Source organism: Leptidea sinapis, chromosome Z (genome assembly GCF_905404315.1).
Source record: "Leptidea sinapis chromosome Z, ilLepSina1.1, whole genome shotgun sequence".
Classification (NCBI taxonomy): Eukaryota; Metazoa; Arthropoda; class Insecta; order Lepidoptera; family Pieridae; genus Leptidea; species Leptidea sinapis.
In genome coordinates, this window is record NC_066312.1 from 16953273 (window position 1) to 16975295 (window position 22023).

Here is a 22023-nt window from a genome sequence, read left to right on the forward strand (position 1 = left end):
CTTTTAAACCATCTGTAACCTCCACCTCTGTGATCTCTTGGACGACGCCATCTTTTCCTTTGACCTTGCATTTTGGTGTTGTTGTCTTACGAATCTTACCTGTTTCAGTTTTTGTCTCCGTGATTACAACTGTATCTGGAGTGTCTTCAACAGCGTCTGCAAAATCCAGCCGAGGTGTCTCCTCTAATGGGGTTGTTGTTTCGTCTTTTATGTGTTCAATTTCGTGTACGGTAGTGTCAGTGGTGTCAGGTCTCGAGATATGTTTAGTTTTCTTAGTGCACTTTTTGACAGTTTTAGTGATGACCTTACCTTCGGGTGTTTCAACGATTTCTTCAACAACTGGTTCCTCTGTTAGTTCGACGTCTTCTTGTGGACTTTCTGTAACCTGTACGTCTGTGAGCTCTTGGACAATACCATCTTTTCCTTTGACATTGCGTTTTGTTGTTTTTGTCTTACGAATGTCACCAGTTTCTGTTTTTGTCTCCGTGATTACGACTGTTTCTGGAGTGTCTTCAACAGAGTCTGCAAAATCCGGCCGAGGTGTCTCCTCTAATGGGGTTGTTGTTTCGTAGACGGTAGTGTTTGTGGTGTCAGGTGTCGAGATATGTTTTGTTTTCTTAGTGGGCTTTTTCACAATTTTTGTGATGATCTTACCTTTGGGTGTTTCAACGATTTCTTCATTAAATGGTTTCTCAGTAAGATCGAAGTCTTCTTGTCGGCCTTCTGTTACCTCCTCCTCTGTGAACTCTTGGACAACGCCATCTTTTCCTTTGACCTTGCGTTTTGTTGTTTTTGTCTTACGAATGTCACCAGTTTCTGTTTTTGTCTCCGTGATTACGACTGTTTCTGGAGTGTCTTCAACAGCGTCTGCAAAATCCGGCCGAGGTGTCTCCTCTAATGGGGTTGTTGTTTCGTGTACGGTAGTGTTTGTGGTGTCAGGTGCCGAGATATGTTTTGTTTTCTTAGTGCGCTTTTTGACGGTCTTAGTGATGACCTTACCTTCGGGTGTTTCAACGATTTCTTCAACAACTGGTTCCTCTGTTAATTCGACGTCTTCCTGTGGGCCTTCTGTCACCTTCTCCTCTGTGAGCTCTTGGACAACGCCGTCTTTTCCTTTGACCTTGCGTTTTGTTGTTTTTGTCTTACGAATGTCACCAGTTTCTGTTTTTGTTTCCGTGATTACGACAGTATCTGGAGTGTCTTCAACAGCGTCTGCAAAATCCAGCCGGGGTGTCTCCTCTAATGGGGTTGTTGTTTCGTCTCTTATGTGTTCTATTTCGTGTACGGTAGTGTCAGTGGTGTCAGGTGTCGAGATATGTTTAGTTTTCTTAGTGCGCTTTTTCACAATTTTTGTGATGATCTTACCTTCGGGTGTTTCAACGATTTCTTCATTAAATGGTTCCTCAGTTAGTTCGAAGTGTTCTTGTCGGCCTTCTGTTATCTCCACCTCTGTGAGCTCTTGAACAACGCCATCTTTTCCTTTAACCTTGCGTTTTGTTGTTTTTGTCTGACGAATGTCACCAGTTTCTGTTTTCGTCTCCGTGATTACGACTGTTTCTGGACTGTCTTCAACAGCGTCTGCAAAATCGGGCCGAGGTGTCTCCTCTAATGGGGTTGTTTTTTCGTCTTTTATGTGTTCTTTTTCGTGTATGGTAGTGTCAGTGGTGTCAGGTGTCGAGATATGTTTAGTTTTCTTAGTGCGCTTTTTGACGGTTTTAGTGATGACCTTACCTTCGGGTGTTTCAACGATTTCTTCAACAATTGGCTCCTCAGTAAGTTCGACGTCTTCTTTTGGGCTTTCTGTAACCTGTTCCTCTGTGAGCTCTTGGACAACACCATCTTTTCCTTTAACCTTGCGTTTTGTTGTTTTTGTCTTACGAATGTCACCAGTTTCTGTTTTTGTTTCCGTGATTACGACTGTATCTGGAGTGTCTTCAACAGCGTCTGCAAAATCCAGCCGAGGTGTCTCCTCTAATGGGGTTGTTGTTTCGTCTTTTATGTGTTCTATTTCGTGTACGGTAGTGTCAGTGGTGTCAGGTGTCGAGATATGTTTTGTTTTCTGAGTGCGCTTTTTGACGGTTTTAGTGATGACCTTACCTTCGGGTGTTTCAACGATTTCGTCAACAACTGATTCCTCTGTTAATTCGACGTCTTCTAATGGGCCTTCTGTTACCCCCACCTGTGGGATCTCGTTCACGACGCCATCTTTTGCTTTGACCTTGCGTTTTGGTGTTGTTGTCTGACGAATCTTACCTGTTTCAGTTTTTGTCGCAGTGATTACGACTGTATCTGGAGTGTCTTCAACAGCGTCTCCAATATCCGGCCGAGGTGTCTCCTCTAATGGGGTTGTTGTTTCGTCGTTCATGTGTACAATTTCGTGTACGGTAGTGTCAGTGGTGTCAGGTGTCGAGATATGTTTAGTTTTCTTAGTGTGCTTTTTGACGGTCTTAGTGATGACCTTACCTTCGGGTGTTTCAACGATTTCTTCAACAACTGGTTCCTCTGTTATTTTGACGTCTTCTAATGGGCCTTCTGTAACCTCCACCTCTGTGATCTCTTGGACGACGCCATCTTTTCCTTTGACCTTGCGTTTTGGTGATGTTGTTTTACGAATCTTACCTGTTTCAGTTTTTGTCTCAGTGATTACGACTGTATCTGGAGTGTATTCAACAGTGTCTCCAAAATCCGGCCGAGGTGTCTCCTCTAATGGGGTTGTTGTTTCGTCTCTTATGTGTTCTATTTCGTGTACGGTAGTGTCAGTGGTGTCAGGTGTCGAGATATGTTTAGTTTTCTTAGTGCGCTTTTTGACGGTTTTAGTGATGATCTTACCTTCGGGTGTTTCAACGATTTCTTCATTAAATGGTTCCTCAGTTAGTTCGAAGTCTTCTTGTCGGCCTTCTGTTATCTCCACCTCTGTGAGCTCTTGAACAACGCCATCTTTTCCTTTAACCTTGCGTTTTGTTGTTTTTGTCTGACGAATGTCACCAGTTTCTGTTTTCGTCTCCGTGATTACGACTGTTTCTGGAGTGTCTTCAACAGCGTCTGCAAAATCCGGCCGAGGTGTCTCCTCTAATGGGGTTGTTTTTTCGTCTTTTATGTGTTCTTTTTCATGTACGGTAGTGTCAGTGGTGTCAGGTGTCGAGATATGTTTAGTTTTCTTAGTGCGCTTTGTGACGGTTTTAGTGATGACCTTACCTTCGGGTGTTTCAACGATTTCTTCAACAATTGGCTCCTCAGTAAGTTCGACGTCTTCTTTTGGGCTTTCTGTAACCTGTTCCTCTGTGAGCTCTTGGACAACACCATCTTTTCCTTTAACCTTGCGTTTTGTTGTTTTTGTCTTACGAATGTCACCAGTTTCTGTTTTTGTTTCCGTGATTACGACTGTATCTGGAGCGTCTTCAACAGCGTCTGCAAAATCCAGCCGAGGTGTCTCCTCTAATGGGGTTGTTGTTTCGTCTTTTATGTGTTCTATTACGTGTACGGTAGTGTCAGTGGTGTCAGGTGTCGAGATATGTTTTGTTTTCTGAGTTCGCTTTTTGACGGTTTTAGTGATGACCTTACCTTCGGGTGTTTCAACGATTTCATCAACAACTGATTCCTCTGTTAATTCGACGTCTTCTAATGGGCCTTCTGTTACCCCCACCTCTGGGATCTCGTTCACGACGCCATCTTTTGCTTTGACCTTGCGTTTTGGTGTTGTTGTCTGACGAATCTTACCTGTTTCAGTTTTTGTCGCAGTGATTACGACTGTATCTGGAGTGTCTTCAACAGCGTCTCCAATATCCAGCCGAGGAGTCTCTTCTAATAGGGTTGTTGTTTCGTCTTTTATGTGTTCTATTTCGTGTACGGTAGTGTCAGTGGTGTCAGGTGTCGAGATATGTTTTGTTTTCTGAGTGCGCTTTTTGATGGTTTTAGTGATGACCTTACCTTCGGGTGTTTCAACGATTTCTTCAACAACTGGTTTCTCTGTTAATTCGACGTCTTCCTGTGGGCCTTCTGGTATCTCCTCCTCTGTGAACTCTTGGACAACGCCATCTTTTCCTTTGACCTTGCGTTTTGTTATTTTTGTCTTACGAATGTCACCAGTTTCTGTTTTTGTTTCCGTGATTACGACTGTATCTTGAGTGTCTTCAACAGCGTCTGCAAAATCCAGCCGAGGTGTCTCCTCTGATGGGGTTGGTGTATCGTATTTTATGTGTTGTATTTCGTGAACGGTAGTGTCAGTGGTGTCAGGTGTCGAGATATGTTTAGTTTTCTTAGTGCGCTTTTTGACGGTTTTAGTGATGACCTTACCTTCGGGTGTTTCAACGATTTCTTCAACAATTGGTTCCTCAGTCATTTCAACGTCTTCTTGTGGGCCGTCTGTGACCTCCACCTCTGTGACCTCTTGGACGACGCCATTTTTTCCTTTTACTTTGCGTTTTGTTATTTTTGTCTTACGAATCTCACCAGTTTCTGTTTTAGTCTCCGTGACTTCCACTGTTTCTGGCGTGTCTTCAACAACAACTGCAATGTCCAGCTGAGTTGTCTCTTCTAATGGGGTGGTTGTTTCGTCTTTTATTGGTTCAATTTTATGTACAGTAGTGTCAGTCGTGTCAGGTGTCGTGATAGATTTAGTTTTCTTAGTGCGCTTTTTGACAGTTTTAGTGATAATCTTACCTTCGGGTGTTTCAACAATTTCTTCAAAACCTGGTTCCACCGATGTTTCAACAACGTCTTGTGGGCCCTCTGTGACCTCCACCTCTGTGACCTCCTGGACGACGCCATCTTTTCCTTTTTCCTTGCGTTTTGTTGTTTTTGTCTTTCGAATCTCACCAGTTTCTGTTTTAGTCTCCGTGACTTCCACTGTTTCTGGCGTGTCTTCAACAACAACTGCAATGTCCAGCTGAGGTGTCTCTTCTAATGGGGTGGTTGTTTCGTCTTTTATTGGTTCAATTTCATGTACAGTAGTGTCAGTCGTGTCAGGTGTCGTGATGGATTTAGTTTTCTTAGTGCGCTTTTTGACAGTTTTAGTGATGATCTTACCTTCGGGTGTCTCAACAATTTCTTCAACAACTGGTTCCTCAGTTATTTCAACGTCTTCTTGTGGACCTTCTGTCACCTCCACCTCTGTGACCTCCTGGACGACGCCATCTTTTCCTTTTTCCTTGCGTTTTGTTGTTTTTGTCTTTCGAATCTCACCAGTTTCTGTTTTTATCTCCGTGACATCCACTGTTTCAGGCGTGTCTTCAACAACGTCTGCAATGTCCAGCTGAGGTGTCTCTTCTAATGGGGTGGTTGTTTCGTCTTTTATTGGTTCAACTTCATGCACAGTAGTGTCAGTCGTGTCAGGTGTAGTGATAGATTTAGTTTTCTTAGTGCGCTTTTTGAAAGATTTAGTAATGATCTTACCTTCGGGTGTTTCAACGATTTCTTCAACAACTGGTTCCTCAGTTATTTCGACAACGCCTTGTGGGCCTTCTGTTACCTCAACCTCTGTGACCTCCTGGACAACGCCATCTTTTCCTTTGACCTTGCGTTTTGTTCTTTTTGTCTTTCGAATCTCACCAATTTCTGTTTTTGTGTCCGTGACTTCCACTGTTTCTGGCGTGTCTTCAAGAACGACTGCAATGTCCAGCTGAGGTGTCTCTTCTAATGGGGTGGTTGTTCCGTCTTTTATTGGTTCAATTTCATGTACAGTAGTGTCATTCGTGTCAGGTGTCGTGATAGATTTAGTTTTCTTAGTGCGCTTTTTGAAAGATTTAGTAATGATCTTACCTTCGGGTGTTTCAACGATTTCTTCAACAACTGGTTCCTCAGTTATTTCGACAACGTCTTGTGTGCCTTCTGTTACCTCAACGTCTGTGACCTCCTGGACAGCGCCATCTTTTCCTTTGACCTTGCGTTTTGTTGTTTTTGTCTTTCGAATCTCACCAGTTTCTGTTTTTGTCTCCGTGATTTCGACGGTTTCTGGCGTGTCTTCAACAACGTCTGCAATGTCCAGCTGAGGTGTATCTTCTAATGGGGTGGTTTTTTCGTCTTTTATTGGTTCAATATCATGTACAGTAGTGTCGGTCGTGTCAGGTGTCGTGATAGATTTAGTTTTCTTAGTTTGCTTTTTGAAAGTTTTAGTAATGATCTTACCTTCGGGTGTTTCAACGATTTCTTCAACAACTGGTTCCTCAGTTATTTCGACAACGTCTTGTGGGCCTTCTGTTACCTCAACCTCTGTGACCTCCTGGACAACGCCATCTTTTCCTTTGACCTTGCGTTTTGTTGTTTTTGTCTTTCGAATATCACCAGTTTCTGTTTTTGTCTCCGTGATTTCGACGGTTTCTGGCGTGTCTTCAACAATGTCTGCAATGTCCAGCTGAGGTGTATCTTCTAATTGGGTGGTTGTTTCGTCTTTTATTGGTTCAATTTCATGTAAAGTAGTGTCAGTGGTGTCAGGTGTCGAGATATGTTTAGTTTTCTTTGTGCGTTTTTTGACAGTTTTAGTGATTATCTTACCTTCGGGTGTCTCAACAATTTCTTCAACAACTGGTTCCTCAGTTATTTCAACGTCTTCTTGTGGACCTTCTGTTACCTCCACCTCTGTGACCTCCTGGACAACGCCATATTTTCCTATGACCTTGCGTTTTGTTGTTTTTGTCTTTCGAATCTCACCAGATTCTGTTCGTGTCTCCGTGACTTCCACTGTTTCTGGCGTGTCTACGACAACGTCTGCAAAATCGAGCTGAGGTGTATCCTCTAGTGCGGTGGTTGTTTCGTCTTTTATTTGCTCTATTTCGTGTACGGTAGTGTCAGTGGTGTCAGGTGTCGAGATATGTGTAGTTTTCTTAGTGCGCTTTTTGACAGTTTTAGTGATGATCTTACCTTCGGGTGTCTCCACTATTTCTTCAACAACTGGTTCCTCAGTTTTTTCAACGTCTTCTTGTGGACCTTCTGTTACCTCCACCTCTGTGACCTCCTGGACAGCGCCATCTTTTCCTTTGACCTTGCGTTTTGTTGTTTTTGTCTTTCGAATATCACCAGATTCTGTTCGTGTCTCCGTGACTTCCACTGTTTCTGGCGTGTCTACAACAACGTCTGCAAAGTCGAGCTGAGGTGTATCCTCTAATGGGGTGGTTGTATCGTCTTTTGTTTGCTCAATTTCGTGTACGGTAGTGTCAGTGGTGTCAGGTATCGAGATATGTTTAGTTTTCTTAGTGCGCTTTTTGACAGTTTTAGTGATGAACTTACCTTCGGGCGTCTCAATGATTTCTTCAACAACTGGTTCCTCAGTTATTTCAACGTCTTCTTGTGGGCCTTCTGTTACCTCCACCTTTGTGACTTCCTGGACGACGCCATCTTTTCCTTTGACCTTGCGTTTTGTTGTTTTTGTCTTTCGAATCTCACCAGTTTCTGTTTTTGTCTCCGTGACTTCCACTGTTTCTGGCGTGTCTACGACAACGTCTGCAAAATCGAGCTGAGGTCTATCCTCTAGTGGGGTGGTTGTTTCGTCTTTTATTTGCTCTATTTCGTGTACGGTAGTGTCAGTGGTGTCAGGTGTCGAGATATGTGTAGTTTTCTTAGTGCGCTTTTTGACAGTTTTAGTGATGATCTTACCTTCGGGTGTCTCCACTATTTCTTCAACAACTGGTTCCTCAGTTTTTTCAACGTCTTCTTGTGGACCTTCTGTTACCTCCACCTCTGTGACCTCCTGGACAGCGCCATCTTTTCCTTTGACCTTGCGTTTAGTTGTTTTTGTCTTTCGCATATCACCAGATTCTGTTCGTGTCTCCGTGACTTCCACTGTTTCTGGCGTGTCTACAACAACGTCTGCAAAGTCGAGCTGAGGTGTATCCTCTAATGGGGTGGTTGTATCGTCTTTTGTTTGCTCAATTTCGTGTACGGTAGTGTCAGTGGTGTCAGGTATCGAGATATGTTTAGTTTTCTTAGTGCGCTTTTTGACAGTTTTAGTGATGAACTTACCTTCGGGCGTCTCAATGATTTCTTCAACAACTGGTTCCTCAGTTATTTCAACGTTTTCTTGTGGGCCTTCTGTTACCTCCACCTTTGTGACTTCCTGGACGACGCCATCTTTTCCTTTGACCTTGCGTTTTGTTGTTTTTGTCTTTCGAATCTCACCAGTTTCTGTTTTTGTCTCCATGACTTCCACTGTTTCAGGCGTGTCTTCAACAACATCGGCAAAGTCCAGCTGAGGTTTTTCCTCTAATGGGGTGGTTTTTTCGTCTTTTATTGGTTCAATTTCATGTACAGTAGTGTCAGTGGTGTCAGGTGTCGAGATATGTTTAGTTTTCTTAGTGCGTTTTTTGACAGTTTTAGTGATGATCTTACCTTCAGGTGTCTCAACAATTTCTTCAACAACTGGTTCCTCAGTTAATTCAACGTCTTCTTGTGGACCTTCTGTTACCTCCACCTCTGTGACCTCCTGGATGACGCCATCTTTTCCTTTGACCTTGCGCTTTGTTGTTTTTGTTTTTCGAATCTTACCAGTTTCTGTTCGTGTCTCCGTGATTTCAACTGTTTCTGGCGTGTCTGCAACAACGTCTGCAAAGTCTAGCTGAGATGTGTCCTCTAATGGGTTGGTTGTTTCGTCTTTTGTTTGCTCAATTTCGTGTACGGTAGTGTCAGTGGTGTCAGGTATCGAGATATGTTTAGTTTTTTTGGTGCGCTTTTTGACAGTTTTAGTGATGATCTTACCTTCGGGCGTCTCAACAATTTCTTCAACAACTGGTTCCTCAGTTATTTCAACGTCTACTTGTGGGCCTTCTGTTACCTCCACCTCTGTGACCTCTTGGACAGCGCCATCTTTTCCTTTGACCTTGCGTTTTGTTGTTTTTGTCTTTCGAATCTCACCAGATTCTGTTCGTGTCTCCGTGACTTCCACTGTTTCTGGCGTGTCTACAACAACGTCTGCAAAGTCGAGCTGAGGTGTATCCTCTAATGGGGTGGTTGTTTCGTCTTTTATTTGCTCAATTTCGTGTACGGTAGTGTCAGTGGTGTCAGGTATCGAGATATGTTTAGTTTTCTTAGTGCGCTTTTTGACAGTTTTAGTGATGAACTTACCTTCGGGAGTCTCAATGATTTCTTCAACATCTGGTTCCTCAGTTATTTCAACGTCTTCTTGTGGGCCTTCTGTTACCTCCACCTTTGTGACTTCCTGGACGATGCCATCTTTTCCTTTGACCTTGCGTTTTGTTGTTTTTGTCTTTCGAATCTTACCAGTTTCTGTTTTTGTCTCCGTGACTTCCACTGTTTCAGGCGTGTCTTCAACAATATCGGCAAAGTCCAGCTGAGGTTTTTCCTCTAATGGGGTGGTTTTTTCGTCTTTTATTGGTTCAATTTCATGCACAGTAGTGTCAGTCGTGTCAGGTGTAGTGATAGATTTAGTTTTCTTAGTGCGCTTTTTGACAGTTTTAGTGATGATCTTACCTTCGGGTGTCTTCACAATTTCTTCAACAACTGGTTCCTCAGTTATTTCAACGTCTTCTTGTGGACCTTCTGTTACCTCCACCTCTGTGACCTCCTGGACGACGCCATCTTTTCCTTTGACCTTGCGTTTTGTTGTTTTTGTCTTTCGAATCTCACCAGTTTCTGTTTTCGTCTCCGTGACTTCCACTGTTTCTGGCGTGACTTCAACATCAACTGCAATGTCCAGCTGAGGTGTCTCTTCTACTGGGGTGGTTGTTTCGTCTTTTAGTGGTTCAATTTCATGTAAAGTAGTGTCAGTCGTGTCAGGTGTCGTGATAGATTTAGTTTTCTTTGTGCGTTTTTTGACAGTTTTAGTGATGATCTTACCTTCGGGTGTCTCAACAATTTCTTCAACAACTGGTTCCTCAGTGATTTCAACATCTTCTTGTGGACCTTCTGTTACCTCCACCTCTGTGACCTCCTGGACTACACTATCTTTTCCTTTGACCTTGCGTTTTGTTGTTTTTGTCTTTCGAATCTCACCAGATTCTGTTCGTGTCTCCGTGACTTCCACTGTTTCAGGCGTGTCTACAACAACGTCTGCAAAGTCGAGCTGAGGTGTATCCTCTAATGGGGTGGTTGTTTCGTCTTTTGTTTGCTCAATTTCGTGTACGGTTGTGTCAGTGGTGTCAGGTATCGAGATATGTTTCGTTTTCTTAGTGCGCTTTTTGACAGTTTTAGTGATGAACTTACCTTCGGGCGTTGCAATGATTTCTTCAACAACTGGTTCCTCAGTTATTTCAACGTCTTCTTGTGGGCCTTCTGTTACCTCCACCTTTGTGACTTCCTGGACGACGCCATCTTTTCCTTTGACCTTGCGTTTTGTTGTTTTTGTCTTTCGAATCTCACCAGTTTCTGTTTTTGTCTCCGTAACTTCCACTGTTTCAGGCGTGTTTTTAACAACGTCGGCAAAGTCCAGCTGAGGTTTTTCCTCTAATGGGGTGGTTGTTTCGTCTTTTGTTTGCTCAATTTCGTGTACGGTAGTGTCAGTGGTGTCAGGTGTCGAGATATGTTTAGTCTTCTTAGTGCGCTTTTTGACAGTTTTAGTGATGATCTTACCTTCAGGTGTCTCAACAATTTCTTCAACAACTGGTTCCTCAGTTATTTCAACGTCTTCTTGTGGGCCTTCTGTTACCTCCACCTCTGTGACCTCCTGGACGACGCCATCTTTTCCTTTGACCTTGCGTTTTGTTGTTTTTGTCTTTCGAATCTCACCAGTTTCTGTTTTTGTCTCCGTGACTTCCACTGTTTCAGGCGTGTCTTCAACAACGTCTGCAATGTCCAGCTGAGGTGTCTCTTCTAATGGGGTGGTTGTTTCGTCTTTTATTGGCTCAATTTCATGCACAGTAGTGTCAGTCGTGTCAGGTGTAGTGATAGATTTAGTTTTCTTTGTGCGCTTTTTGACTGTTTTAGTGATGATCTTACCTTCGGGTGTCTCAACAATTTCTTCAACAACTGGTTCCTCAGTTATTTCAACGTCTTCTTGTGGACCTTCTGTAACCTCCACCTCTGTGACCTCCTGGACAACGCCATCTTTTTGTTTGACCTTGCGTTTTGTTTTTTTTGTCTTTCGAATCACACCAGTTTCTGTTTTTGCCTCCGTAACTTCCACTGTTTCAGGCGTGTCTTCAACAACGTCGGCAAAGTCCAGCTGAGGTTTTTCCTCTAATGGGGTGGTTGTTTCGTCTTTTATAGGTTCAATTTCATGTACAGTAGTGTCAGTGGTGTCCGGTGTCGATATATGTTTAGTTTTCTTAGTGCGTTTTTTGACAGTTTTAGTGATGATCTTACCTTCAGGTGTCTCAACAATTTCTTCAACAACTGGTTCCTCAGTTATTTCAACGTCTTCTTGTGGGCCTTCTGTTACCTCCACCTCTGTGACCTCCTGGACGACGCCATCTTTTCCTTTGACCTTGCGTTTTGTTGTTTTTGTCTTTCGAATATCACCAGTTTCTGTTTTTGTCTCCGTGACTTCCACTGTTTCAGGCGTGTCTTCAACAACGTCAGCAATGTCCAGCTGAGGTGTCTCTTCTAATGGGGTGGTTGTTTCGTCTTTTATTGGTTCAATTTCATGCACAGTAGTGTCAGTCGTGTCAGGTGTAGTGATAGATTTAGTTTTCTTAGTGCGCTTTTTGACAGTTTTAGTGATGATCTTACCTTCGGGTGTTTCAACGATTTCTTCAACAACTGGTTCCTCAGTTATTTCGACAATGCCTTGTGGGCCTTCTGTTACCTCCACCTCTGTGACCTCCTGGACGACGCCATCTTTTCCTTTGACCTTGCGCTTTGTTGTTTTTGTCTTTCGAATCTCACCAGTTTCTGTTCGTGTCTCCGTGATTTCAACTGTTTCTGGCGTGTCTGCAACAACGTCTGCAAAGTCTAGCTGAGATGTGTCCTCTAATGGGTTGGTTGTTTCGTCTTTTGTTTGCTCAATTTCGTGTACGGTAGTGTCAGTGGTGTCAGGTATCGAGATATGTTTAGTTTTTTTGGTGCGCTTTTTGACAGTTTTAGTGATGATCTTACCTTCGGGCGTCTCAATGATTTCTTCAACAACTGGTTCCTCAGTTATTTCAACGTCTTCTTGTGGGCCTTCTGTTACCTCCACCTCTGTGACCTCCTGGACAACGCCATCTTTTCCTTTGACCTTGCGTTTTGTTGTTTTTGTCTTTCGAATCACACCAGTTTCTGTTTTTGCCTCCGTAACTTCCACTGTTTCAGGCGTGTCTTCAACAACGTCGGCAAAGTCCAGCTGAGGTTTTTCCTCTAATGGGGTGGTTGTTTCGTCTTTTATAGGTTCAATTTCATGTACAGTTGTGTCAGTGGTGTCCGGTGTCGATATATGTTTAGTTTTCTTAGTGCGTTTTTTGACAGTTTTAGTGATGATCTTACCTTCAGGTGTCTCAACAATTTCTTCAACAACTGGTTCCTCAGTTATTTCAACGTCTTCTTGTGGGCCTTCTGTTACCTCCACCTCTGTGACCTCCTGGACGACGCCATCTTTTCCTTTGACCTTGCGTTTTGTTGTTTTTGTCTTTCGAATCACACCAGTTTCTGTTTTTGCCTCCGTAACTTCCACTGTTTCAGGCGTGTCTTCAACAACGTCGGCAAAGTCCAGCTGAGGTTTTTCCTCTAATGGGGTGGTTGTTTCGTCTTTTATAGGTTCAATTTCATGTACAGTAGTGTCAGTGGTGTCAGGTGTCGAGATATGTTTAGTTTTCTTAGTGCGTTTTTTGACAGTTTTAGTGATGATCTTACCTTCAGGTGTCTCAACAATTTCTTCAACAACTGGTTCCTCAGTTATTTCAACGTCTTCTTGTGGGCCTTCTGTTACCTCCACCTCTTTGACCTCCTGGACGACGCCATCTTTTCCTTTGACCTTGCGTTTTGTTGTTTTTGTCTTTCGAATCTCACCAGTTTCTGTTTTTGTCTCCGAGACTTCCACTGTTTCAGGCGTGTCTTCAACAACGTCTGCAATGTCCAGCTGAGGTGTCTCTTCTAATGGGGTGGTTGTTTCGTCTTTTATTGGTTCAATTTCATGCACAGTAGTGTCAGTCGTGTCAGGTGTAGTGATAGATTTAGTTTTCTTTGTGCGCTTTTTGACTGTTTTAGTGATGATCTTACCTTCGGGTGTTTCAACGATTTCTTCAACAACTGGTGCCTCAGTTATTTCGACAACGCCTTGTGGGCCTTCTGTTACCTCCACCTTTGTGACCTCCTGGACGACGCCTTCTTTTCCTTTGACCTTGCGTTTTGTTGTTTTTGTCTTTCGAATCTCACCAGTTTCTGTTTTTGTCTCCGTGACTTCCACTGTTTCAGGCGTGTCTTCAACAACGTCAGCAATGTCCAGCTGAGGTGTCTCTTCTAATGGGGTGGTTGTTTCGTCTTTTATTGGTTCCATTTCATGTACATTAGTGTCAGTCGTGTCAGGTGTCGTGATAGATTTAGTTTTCTTAGTTCGTTTTTTGAAAGTTTTAGTAATGATCTTACCTTCGGGTGTTTCAACGATTTCTTCAACAACTGGTTCTTCAGTTATTTCGACAACTTCTTGTGGGCCTTCTGTTACCTCAACCTCTGTGACCTCCGGGACGACGCCATCTTTTCCTTTGACCTTGCGTTTTGTTGTTTTTGTCTTTCGAATATCACCAGTTTCTGTTTTTGTCTCCGTGACTTCCACTGTTTCAGGCGTGTCTTCAACAACGTCAGCAATGTCCAGCTGAGGTGTCTCTTCTAATGGGGTGGTTGTTTCGTCTTTTATTGGTTCAATTTCATGCACAGTAGTGTCAGTCGTGTCAGGTGTAGTGATAGATTTAGTTTTCTTAGTGCGCTTTTTGACAGTTTTAGTGATGATCTTACCTTCGGGTGTTTCAACGATTTCTTCAACAACTGGTTCCTCAGTTATTTCGACAATGCCTTGTGGGCCTTCTGTTACCTCCACCTCTGTGACCTCCTGGACGACGCCATCTTTTCCTTTGACCTTGCGCTTTGTTGTTTTTGTCTTTCGAATCTCACCAGTTTCTGTTCGTGTCTCCGTGATTTCAACTGTTTCTGGCGTGTCTGCAACAACGTCTGCAAAGTCTAGCTGAGATGTGTCCTCTAATGGGTTGGTTGTTTCGTCTTTTGTTTGCTCAATTTCGTGTACGGTAGTGTCAGTGGTGTCAGGTATCGAGATATGTTTAGTTTTTTTGGTGCGCTTTTTGACAGTTTTAGTGATGATCTTACCTTCGGGCGTCTCAATGATTTCTTCAACAACTGGTTCCTCAGTTATTTCAACGTCTTCTTGTGGGCCTTCTGTTACCTCCACCTCTGTGACCTCCTGGACAACGCCATCTTTTCCTTTGACCTTGCGTTTTGTTGTTTTTGTCTTTCGAATCACACCAGTTTCTGTTTTTGCCTCCGTAACTTCCACTGTTTCAGGCGTGTCTTCAACAACGTCGGCAAAGTCCAGCTGAGGTTTTTCCTCTAATGGGGTGGTTGTTTCGTCTTTTATAGGTTCAATTTCATGTACAGTTGTGTCAGTGGTGTCCGGTGTCGATATATGTTTAGTTTTCTTAGTGCGTTTTTTGACAGTTTTAGTGATGATCTTACCTTCAGGTGTCTCAACAATTTCTTCAACAACTGGTTCCTCAGTTATTTCAACGTCTTCTTGTGGGCCTTCTGTTACCTCCACCTCTGTGACCTCCTGGACGACGCCATCTTTTCCTTTGACCTTGCGTTTTGTTGTTTTTGTCTTTCGAATCACACCAGTTTCTGTTTTTGCCTCCGTAACTTCCACTGTTTCAGGCGTGTCTTCAACAACGTCGGCAAAGTCCAGCTGAGGTTTTTCCTCTAATGGGGTGGTTGTTTCGTCTTTTATAGGTTCAATTTCATGTACAGTAGTGTCAGTGGTGTCAGGTGTCGAGATATGTTTAGTTTTCTTAGTGCGTTTTTTGACAGTTTTAGTGATGATCTTACCTTCAGGTGTCTCAACAATTTCTTCAACAACTGGTTCCTCAGTTATTTCAACGTCTTCTTGTGGGCCTTCTGTTACCTCCACCTCTTTGACCTCCTGGACGACGCCATCTTTTCCTTTGACCTTGCGTTTTGTTGTTTTTGTCTTTCGAATCTCACCAGTTTCTGTTTTTGTCTCCGTGACTTCCACTGTTTCAGGCGTGTCTTCAACAACGTCTGCAATGTCCAGCTGAGGTGTCTCTTCTAATGGGGTGGTTGTTTCGTCTTTTATTGGTTCAATTTCATGCACAGTAGTGTCAGTCGTGTCAGGTGTAGTGATAGATTTAGTTTTCTTTGTGCGCTTTTTGACTGTTTTAGTGATGATCTTACCTTCGGGTGTTTCAACGATTTCTTCAACAACTGGTGCCTCAGTTATTTCGACAACGCCTTGTGGGCCTTCTGTTACCTCCACCTTTGTGACCTCCTGGACGACGCCTTCTTTTCCTTTGACCTTGCGTTTTGTTGTTTTTGTCTTTCGAATCTCACCAGTTTCTGTTTTTGTCTCCGTGACTTCCACTGTTTCAGGCGTGTCTTCAACAACGTCAGCAATGTCCAGCTGAGGTGTCTCTTCTAATGGGGTGGTTGTTTCGTCTTTTATTGGTTCCATTTCATGTACATTAGTGTCAGTCGTGTCAGGTGTCGTGATAGATTTAGTTTTCTTAGTTCGTTTTTTGAAAGTTTTAGTAATGATCTTACCTTCGGGTGTTTCAACGATTTCTTCAACAACTGGTTCTTCAGTTATTTCGACAACTTCTTGTGGGCCTTCTGTTACCTCAACCTCTGTGACCTCCGGGACGACGCCATCTTTTCCTTTGACCTTGCGTTTTGTTGTTTTTGTCTTTAAAATCTCATCAGTTACTGTTTGTGTCTCCGTGATTTCGACTGTTTCAGGCGTGTCTTCAACAACGTCTGCAATGTCCAGCTGAGGTGTCTCTTCTAATGGGGTGGTTGTTTCGTCTTTTATTGGTTCAATTTCATGTACAGTAGTGTCAGTCGTGTCAGGTGTCGCGATAGATTTAGTTTTCTTAGTGCGCTTTTTGACAGTTTTAGTGATGATCTTACCTTCGGGCGTCTCAATGATTTCTTCAACAACTGGTTCCTCAGTTATTTCAACGTCTTCTTGTGGGCCTTCTGTTACCTCCACCTTTGTGACTTCCTGGACGACGCCATCTTTTCCTTTGACCTTGCGTTTTGTTGTTTTTGTCTTTCGAATCTCACCAGTTTCTGTTTTTGTCTCCGTGACTTCCACTGTTTCTGGCGTGTCTTCAAATATGTCGGCAAAGTCCAGCTGAGGTTTTTCCTCTAATGGGGTGGTTGTTTCGTCTTTTATTGGTTCAATTTTATGTACAGTAGTGTCAGTGGTGTCCGGTGTCGATATATGTTTAGTTTTCTTAGTGCGTTTTTTGACAGTTTTAGTGATGATCTTACCTTCAGGTGTCTCAACAATTTCTTCAACAACTGGTTCCTCAGTTATTTCAACGTCTTCTTGTGGGCCTTCTGTTACCTCCACCTCTGTGACCTCCTGGACGACGCCATCTTTTCCTTTGACCTTGCGTTTTGTTGTTTTTGTCTTTCGAATCTCACCAGTTTCTGTTTTTGTCTCCGTGACTTCCACTGTTTCAGGCGTGTCTTCAACAACGTCAGCAATGTCCAGCTGAGGTGTCTCTTCTAATGGGGTGGTTGTTTCGTCTTTTATTGGTTCAATTTCATGCACAGTAGTGTCAGTCGTGTCAGGTGTAGTGATAGATTTAGTTTTCTTAGTGCGCTTTTTGAGAGTTTTAGTGATGATCTTACCTTCAGGTGTCTCAACAATTTCTTCAACAACTGGTTCCTCAGTTATTTCAACGTCTTCTTGTGGGCCTTCTGTTACCTCCACCTCTGTGACCTCCTGGACGACGCCATCTTTTCCTTTGACCTTGCGTTTTGTTGTTTTTGTCTTTCGAATCTCACCAGTTTCTGTTTTTGTCTCCGTGACTTCCACTGTTTCAGGCGTGTCTTCAACAACGTCAGCAATGTACAGCTGAGGTGTCTCTTCTAATGGGGTGGTTGTTTCGTCTTTTATTGGTTCAATTTCATGCACAGTTGTGTCAGTCGTGTCAGGTGTAGTGATAGATTTAGTTTTCTTAGTGCGCTTTTTGACAGTTTTAGTGATGATCTTACCTTCGGGTGTTTCAACGATTTCTTCAACAACTGGTTCCTCAGTTATTTCGACAATGCCTTGTGGGCCTTCTGTTACCTCCACCTCTGTGACCTCCTGGACGACGCCATCTTTTCCTTTGACCTTGCGCTTTGTTGTTTTTGTCTTTCGAATCTCACCAGTTTCTGTTCGTGTCTCCGTGATTTCAACTGTTTCTGGCGTGTCTGCAACAACGTCTGCAAAGTCTAGCTGAGATGTGTCCTCTAATGGGTTGGTTGTTTCGTCTTTTGTTTGCTCAATTTCGTGTACGGTAGTGTCAGTGGTGTCAGGTATCGAGATATGTTTAGTTTTTTTGGTGCGCTTTTTGACAGTTTTAGTGATGATCTTACCTTTGGGCGTCTCAATGATTTCTTCAACAACTGGTTCCTCAGTTATTTCAACGTCTTCTTGTGGGCCTTCTGTTACCTCCACCTTTGTAACTTCCTGGACGACGCCATCTTTTCCTTTGACCTTGCGTTTTGTTGTTTTTGTCTTTCGAATCTCACCAGTTTCTGTTTTTGTCTCCGTGACTTCCACTGTTTCAGGCGTGTCTTCAACAATGTCGGCAAAGTCCAGCTGAGGTTTTTCCTCTAATGGGGTGGTTGTTTCGTCTTTTATTGGTTCAATTTCATATACAGTAGTGCCAGTGGTGTCAGGTGTCGAGATATGTTTAGTTTTCTTAGTGCGTTTTTTGACAGTTTTTGTGATGATCTTACCTTCGGGTGTCTCAACAATTTCTTCAACAACTGGTTCCTCAGTTATTTCAACGTCTTCTTGTGGACCTTCTGTTACCTCCACCTCTGTGACCTCTTGGACAACGCCATCTTTTCCTTTGACCTTGCGTTTTGTTGTTTTTGTCTTTCGAATCACACCAGTTTCTGTTTTTGCCTCCGTAACTTCCACTGTTTCAGGCGTGTCTTCAACAACGTCGGCAAAGTCCAGCTGAGGTTTTTCCTCTAATGGGGTGGTTGTTTCGTCTTTTATAGGTTCAATTTCATGTACAGTAGTGTCAGTGGTGTCCGGTGTCGATATATGTTTAGTTTTCTTAGTGCGTTTTTTGACAGTTTTAGTGATGATCTTACCTTCAGGTGTCTCAACAATTTCTTCAACAACTGGTTCCTCAGTTATTTCAACGTCTTCTTGTGGGCCTTCTGTTACCTCCACCTCTGTGACCTCCTGGACGACGCCATCTTTTTCTTTGACCTTGCGTTTTGTTGTTTTTGTCTTTCGAATCTCACCAGTTTCTGTTTTTGTCTCCGTGACTTCCACTGTTTCAGGCGTGTCTTCAACAACGTCTGCAATGTCCAGCTGAGGTGTCTCTTCTAATGGGGTGGTTGTTTCGTCTTTTATTGGTTCAATTTCATGCACAGTAGTGTCAGTCGTGTCAGGTGTAGTGATAGATTTAGTTTTCTTAGTGCGCTTTTTGAGAGTTTTAGTGATGATCTTACTTTCAGGTGTCTCAACAATTTCTTCAACAACTGGTTCCTCAGTTATTTCAACGTCTTCTTGTGGGCCTTCTGTTACCTCCACCTCTGTGAGCTCCTGGACGACGCCATCTTTTCCTTTGACCTTGCGTTTTGTTGTTTTTGTCTTTCGAATCTCACCAGTTTCTGTTTTTGTCTCCGTGACTTCCACTGTTTCAGGCGTGTCTTCAACAACGTCAGCAATGTCCAGCTGAGGTGTCTCTTCTAATGGGGTGGATGTTTCGTCTTTTATTGGTTCAATTTCATGCACAGTAGTGTCAGTCGTGTCAGGTGTAGTGATAGATTTAGTTTTCTTAGTGCGCTTTTTGAGAGTTTTAGTGATGATCTTACCTTCGGGTGTTTCAACGATTTCTTCAACAACTGGTTCCTCAGTTATTTCGATAATTCCTTGAGGGCCTTCTGTTTCCTCCACCTCTGTCACCTCCTGGACGACGCCATCTTTTCCTTTGACCTTGCGCTTTGTTGTTTTTGTTTTTCGAATCTTACCAGTTTCTGTTCGTGTCTCCGTGATTTCAACTGTTTCTGGCGTGTCTGCAACAACGTCTGCAAAGTCTAGCTGAGATGTGTCCTCTAATGGGTTGATTGTTTCGTCTTTTGTTTGCTCAATTTCGTGTACGGTAGTGTCAGTGGTGTCAGGTATCGAGATATGTTTAGTTTTTTTGGTGCGCTTTTTGACAGTTTTAGTGATGATCTTACCTTCGGGCGTCTCAACAATTTCTTCAACAACTGGTTCCTCAGTTATTTCAACGTCTACTTGTGGGCCTTCTGTTACCTCCACCTTTGTGACTTCCTGGACGACGCCATCTTTTCCTTTGACCTTGCGTTTTGTTGTTTTTGTCTTTTGAATCTCACCAGTTTCTGTTTTTGTCTCCTTGATTTCGACGGTTTCTGGCGTGTCTTCAACAACGTCTGCAATGTCCAGCTGAGGTGTATCTTCTAATGGGGTGGTTGTTTCGTCTTTTATTGGTTCAATTTCATGCACAGTAGTGTCAGTCGTGTCAGGTGTAGTGATAGATTTAGTTTTCTTAGTGCGCTTTTTGACTGTTTTAGTGATGATCTTACCTTCGGGTGTTTCAACGATTTCTTCAACAACTGGTGCCTCAGTCATTTCGACAACTCCTTGTGGGCCTTCTGTTACCTCCACCTCTGTGACCTCCTGGACGACGCCATCTTTTCCTTTGACCTTGCGTTTTGTTGTTTTTGTCTTTCGAATCTCACCAGTTTCTGTTTTTGTCTCCGTGACTTCCACTGTTTCAGGCGTGTCTTCAACAACGTCAGCAATGTCCAGCTGAGGTGTCTCTTCTAATGGGGCGGTTGTTTCGTCTTTTATTGGTACCATTTCATGTACATTAGTGTCAGTCGTGTCAGGTGTCGTGATAGATTTAGTTTTCTTAGTTCGTTTTTTGAAAGTTTTAGTAATGATCTTACCTTCGGGTGTTTCAACGATTTCTTCAACAACTGGTTCCTCAGTTATTTCGACAACTTCTTGTGGGCCTTCTGTTACCTCAACCTCTGTGACCTCCGGGACGACGCCATCTTTTCCTTTGACCTTGCGTTTTGTTGTTTTTGTCTTTAAAATCTCACCAGTTACTGTTTGTGTCTCCGTGATTTCGACTGTTTCAGGCGTGTCTTCAACAACGTCTGCAATGTCCAGCTGAGGTGTCTCTTCTAATGGGGTGGTTGTTTCGTCTTTTATTGATTCAATTTCATGCACAGTAGTGTCAGTCGTGTCAGGTGTCGTAATAGATTTAGTTTTCTTAGTGCGCTTTTTGACGGTTGTAGTGATGATCTTACCTTCGGGTGTTTCAACGATTTCTTCAATAACTGGTTCCTCAGATGTTTCGACAAAGTCTTGTGGGCCTTCTGTTACCTCCACCTCTGTGACCTCCTGGACGACGCCATCTTTTCCTTTGACCTTGCGTTTTGTTGTTTTTGTCTTTCGAATCTCACCAGTTTCTGTTTTTGTCTCCGTGATTTCGACAGTTTCTGGTGTGTCTTCAACAACGTCTGCAATGTCCAGCTGAGGTGTCTCTTCTAATGGGGTGGTTGTTTCGTCTTTTATTGGTTCAATTTCATGTACAAAAGTGTCAGTCGTGTCAGGTGTCGTAATAGATTTAGTTTTCTTAGTGCGCTTTTTGACGGTTGTAGTGATGATCTTACCTTCGGGTGTTTCAACGATTTCTTCAACAACTGGTTCCACCGATGTTTCAACAATGTCTTGTGGGCCCTCTGTTACCTCCACCTTTGTGACCTCCTGGACGACGCCATCTTTTCCTTTGACCTTGCGTTTTGTAGTTTTTGTCTTTCGAATCTCACCAGTTTCTGTTTTTGTCTCCGTGACTTCCACTCTTTCTGGCGTGTCTTCAACAACGTCTGCAATGTCCAGCTGAGGTGTCTCTTCTAATGGGGTGGTTGTTTCGTCTTTTATTGGTTTAGTTTCATGTACAAAAGTGTCAGTCGTGTCAGGTGTTGTAATAGATTTAGTTTTCTTAGTGCGCTTTTTGACGGTTGTAGTGATGATCTTACCTTCGGGTGTTTCAACGATTTCTTCAATAACTGGTTCCTCAGATGTTTCGACAAAGTCATGTGGGCTTTCTGTAACTTCAACCTCTGTGACCTCCTGGACGACGCCATCTTTTCCTTTGACCTTGCGTTTTGTTGTTTTTGTCTTTCGAATCTCACCAGTTTCTGTTTTTGTCTCCGTGACTTCCACTGTATCTGGCGTGTCTTCAACATCTTCTGCAATGTCCAGCTGAGGTGTCTCTTCTAACGGGGTGGTTGTTTCGTCTTTTATTGGTTCAATTTCATGTACAGTAGTGTCAGTCGTGTCAGGAGTCGTGATAGATTTAGTTTTCTTAGTGCGCTTTTTGACAGTTTTAGTGATTATCTTACCTTCGGGTGTTTCAACGATTTCTTCAACAACTGGTTCCACCGATGTTTCAACAATGTCTTGTGGGCCTTCTGTTACCTCATCCTCTCTGACCTCCTGGACAACGCCATCTTTTCCTTTGACCTTGCGTTTTGTTGTTTTTGTCTTTCGAATCTCACCAGTTTCTGTTTTTGTCTCCGTGACTTCCACTGTTTCAGGCGTGTCTTCAACAACGTCTTCAATGTCCAGCTGAGGTGTCTCTTCTAATGGGGTGGTTGTTTCGTCTTTTATTGATTCAATTTCATGCACAGTAGTGTCAGTCGTGTCAGGTGTCGTAATAGATTTAGTTTTCTTAGTGCGCTTTTTGACGGTTGTAGTGATGATCTTACCTTCGGGTGTTTCAACGATTTCTTCAATAACTGGTTCCTCAGATGTTTCGACAAAGTCTTGTGGGCCTTCTGTTACCTCTACCTCTGTGACCTCCTGGACGACGCCATCTTTTCCTTTGACCTTGCGTTTTGTTGTTTTTGTCTTTCGAATCTCAGCAGTTT

The 22023-nt window shown here is 43.1% G+C and overlaps 1 protein-coding gene and 1 long non-coding RNA gene across 3 annotated transcripts in view; one reads left to right on the forward strand and one right to left on the reverse strand.

Annotated features, from left to right (window-relative positions):
* Positions 1-22023, reverse strand: part of LOC126978835 (titin-like) — a 128443-nt gene that overhangs the window by 20387 nt on the left and 86033 nt on the right. The window contains exons 37-59 of the mRNA XM_050827923.1: positions 21617-21937; positions 20338-21250; positions 19421-19605; positions 18323-18688; positions 17591-17956; positions 16969-17224; positions 16378-16602; positions 14999-15279; positions 13675-14266; positions 13199-13308; positions 11479-12100; positions 9724-10746; positions 9283-9357; positions 8807-8916; positions 7588-8074; positions 6490-7434; positions 5879-6336; positions 5392-5512; positions 4294-4659; positions 3793-4140; positions 3191-3426; positions 1853-2458; positions 595-1486 (exon numbers count right to left, since the gene is read on the reverse strand). Of these exons, the coding sequence (XP_050683880.1) occupies positions 595-1486; positions 1853-2458; positions 3191-3426; positions 3793-4140; positions 4294-4659; positions 5392-5512; positions 5879-6336; positions 6490-7434; positions 7588-8074; positions 8807-8916; positions 9283-9357; positions 9724-10746; positions 11479-12100; positions 13199-13308; positions 13675-14266; positions 14999-15279; positions 16378-16602; positions 16969-17224; positions 17591-17956; positions 18323-18688; positions 19421-19605; positions 20338-21250; positions 21617-21937 (9904 nt within the window). The remainder of the gene's footprint in view (positions 1-594; positions 1487-1852; positions 2459-3190; positions 3427-3792; positions 4141-4293; positions 4660-5391; positions 5513-5878; positions 6337-6489; positions 7435-7587; positions 8075-8806; positions 8917-9282; positions 9358-9723; positions 10747-11478; positions 12101-13198; positions 13309-13674; positions 14267-14998; positions 15280-16377; positions 16603-16968; positions 17225-17590; positions 17957-18322; positions 18689-19420; positions 19606-20337; positions 21251-21616; positions 21938-22023) is intronic.
* LOC126978869 (uncharacterized) lies at positions 391-21951 on the forward strand. 2 transcript variants are annotated; one of them, XR_007732720.1, is made up of 14 exons: positions 391-540; positions 886-939; positions 1672-1962; positions 2695-2769; positions 8992-9357; positions 9724-9789; positions 10522-10746; positions 13309-13449; positions 16378-16602; positions 16969-17409; positions 19240-19605; positions 19972-20262; positions 20629-21069; positions 21802-21951. It is a non-coding gene; the product is annotated as an uncharacterized LOC126978869 (long non-coding RNA). The 2 variants fall into 2 exon arrangements; XR_007732719.1 differs by lacking the exons at positions 391-540; positions 886-939; positions 1672-1962; ... (5 more) ...; positions 20629-21069; positions 21802-21951 and adding exons at positions 4822-4965; positions 6796-7086; positions 7453-7593; positions 17776-17806.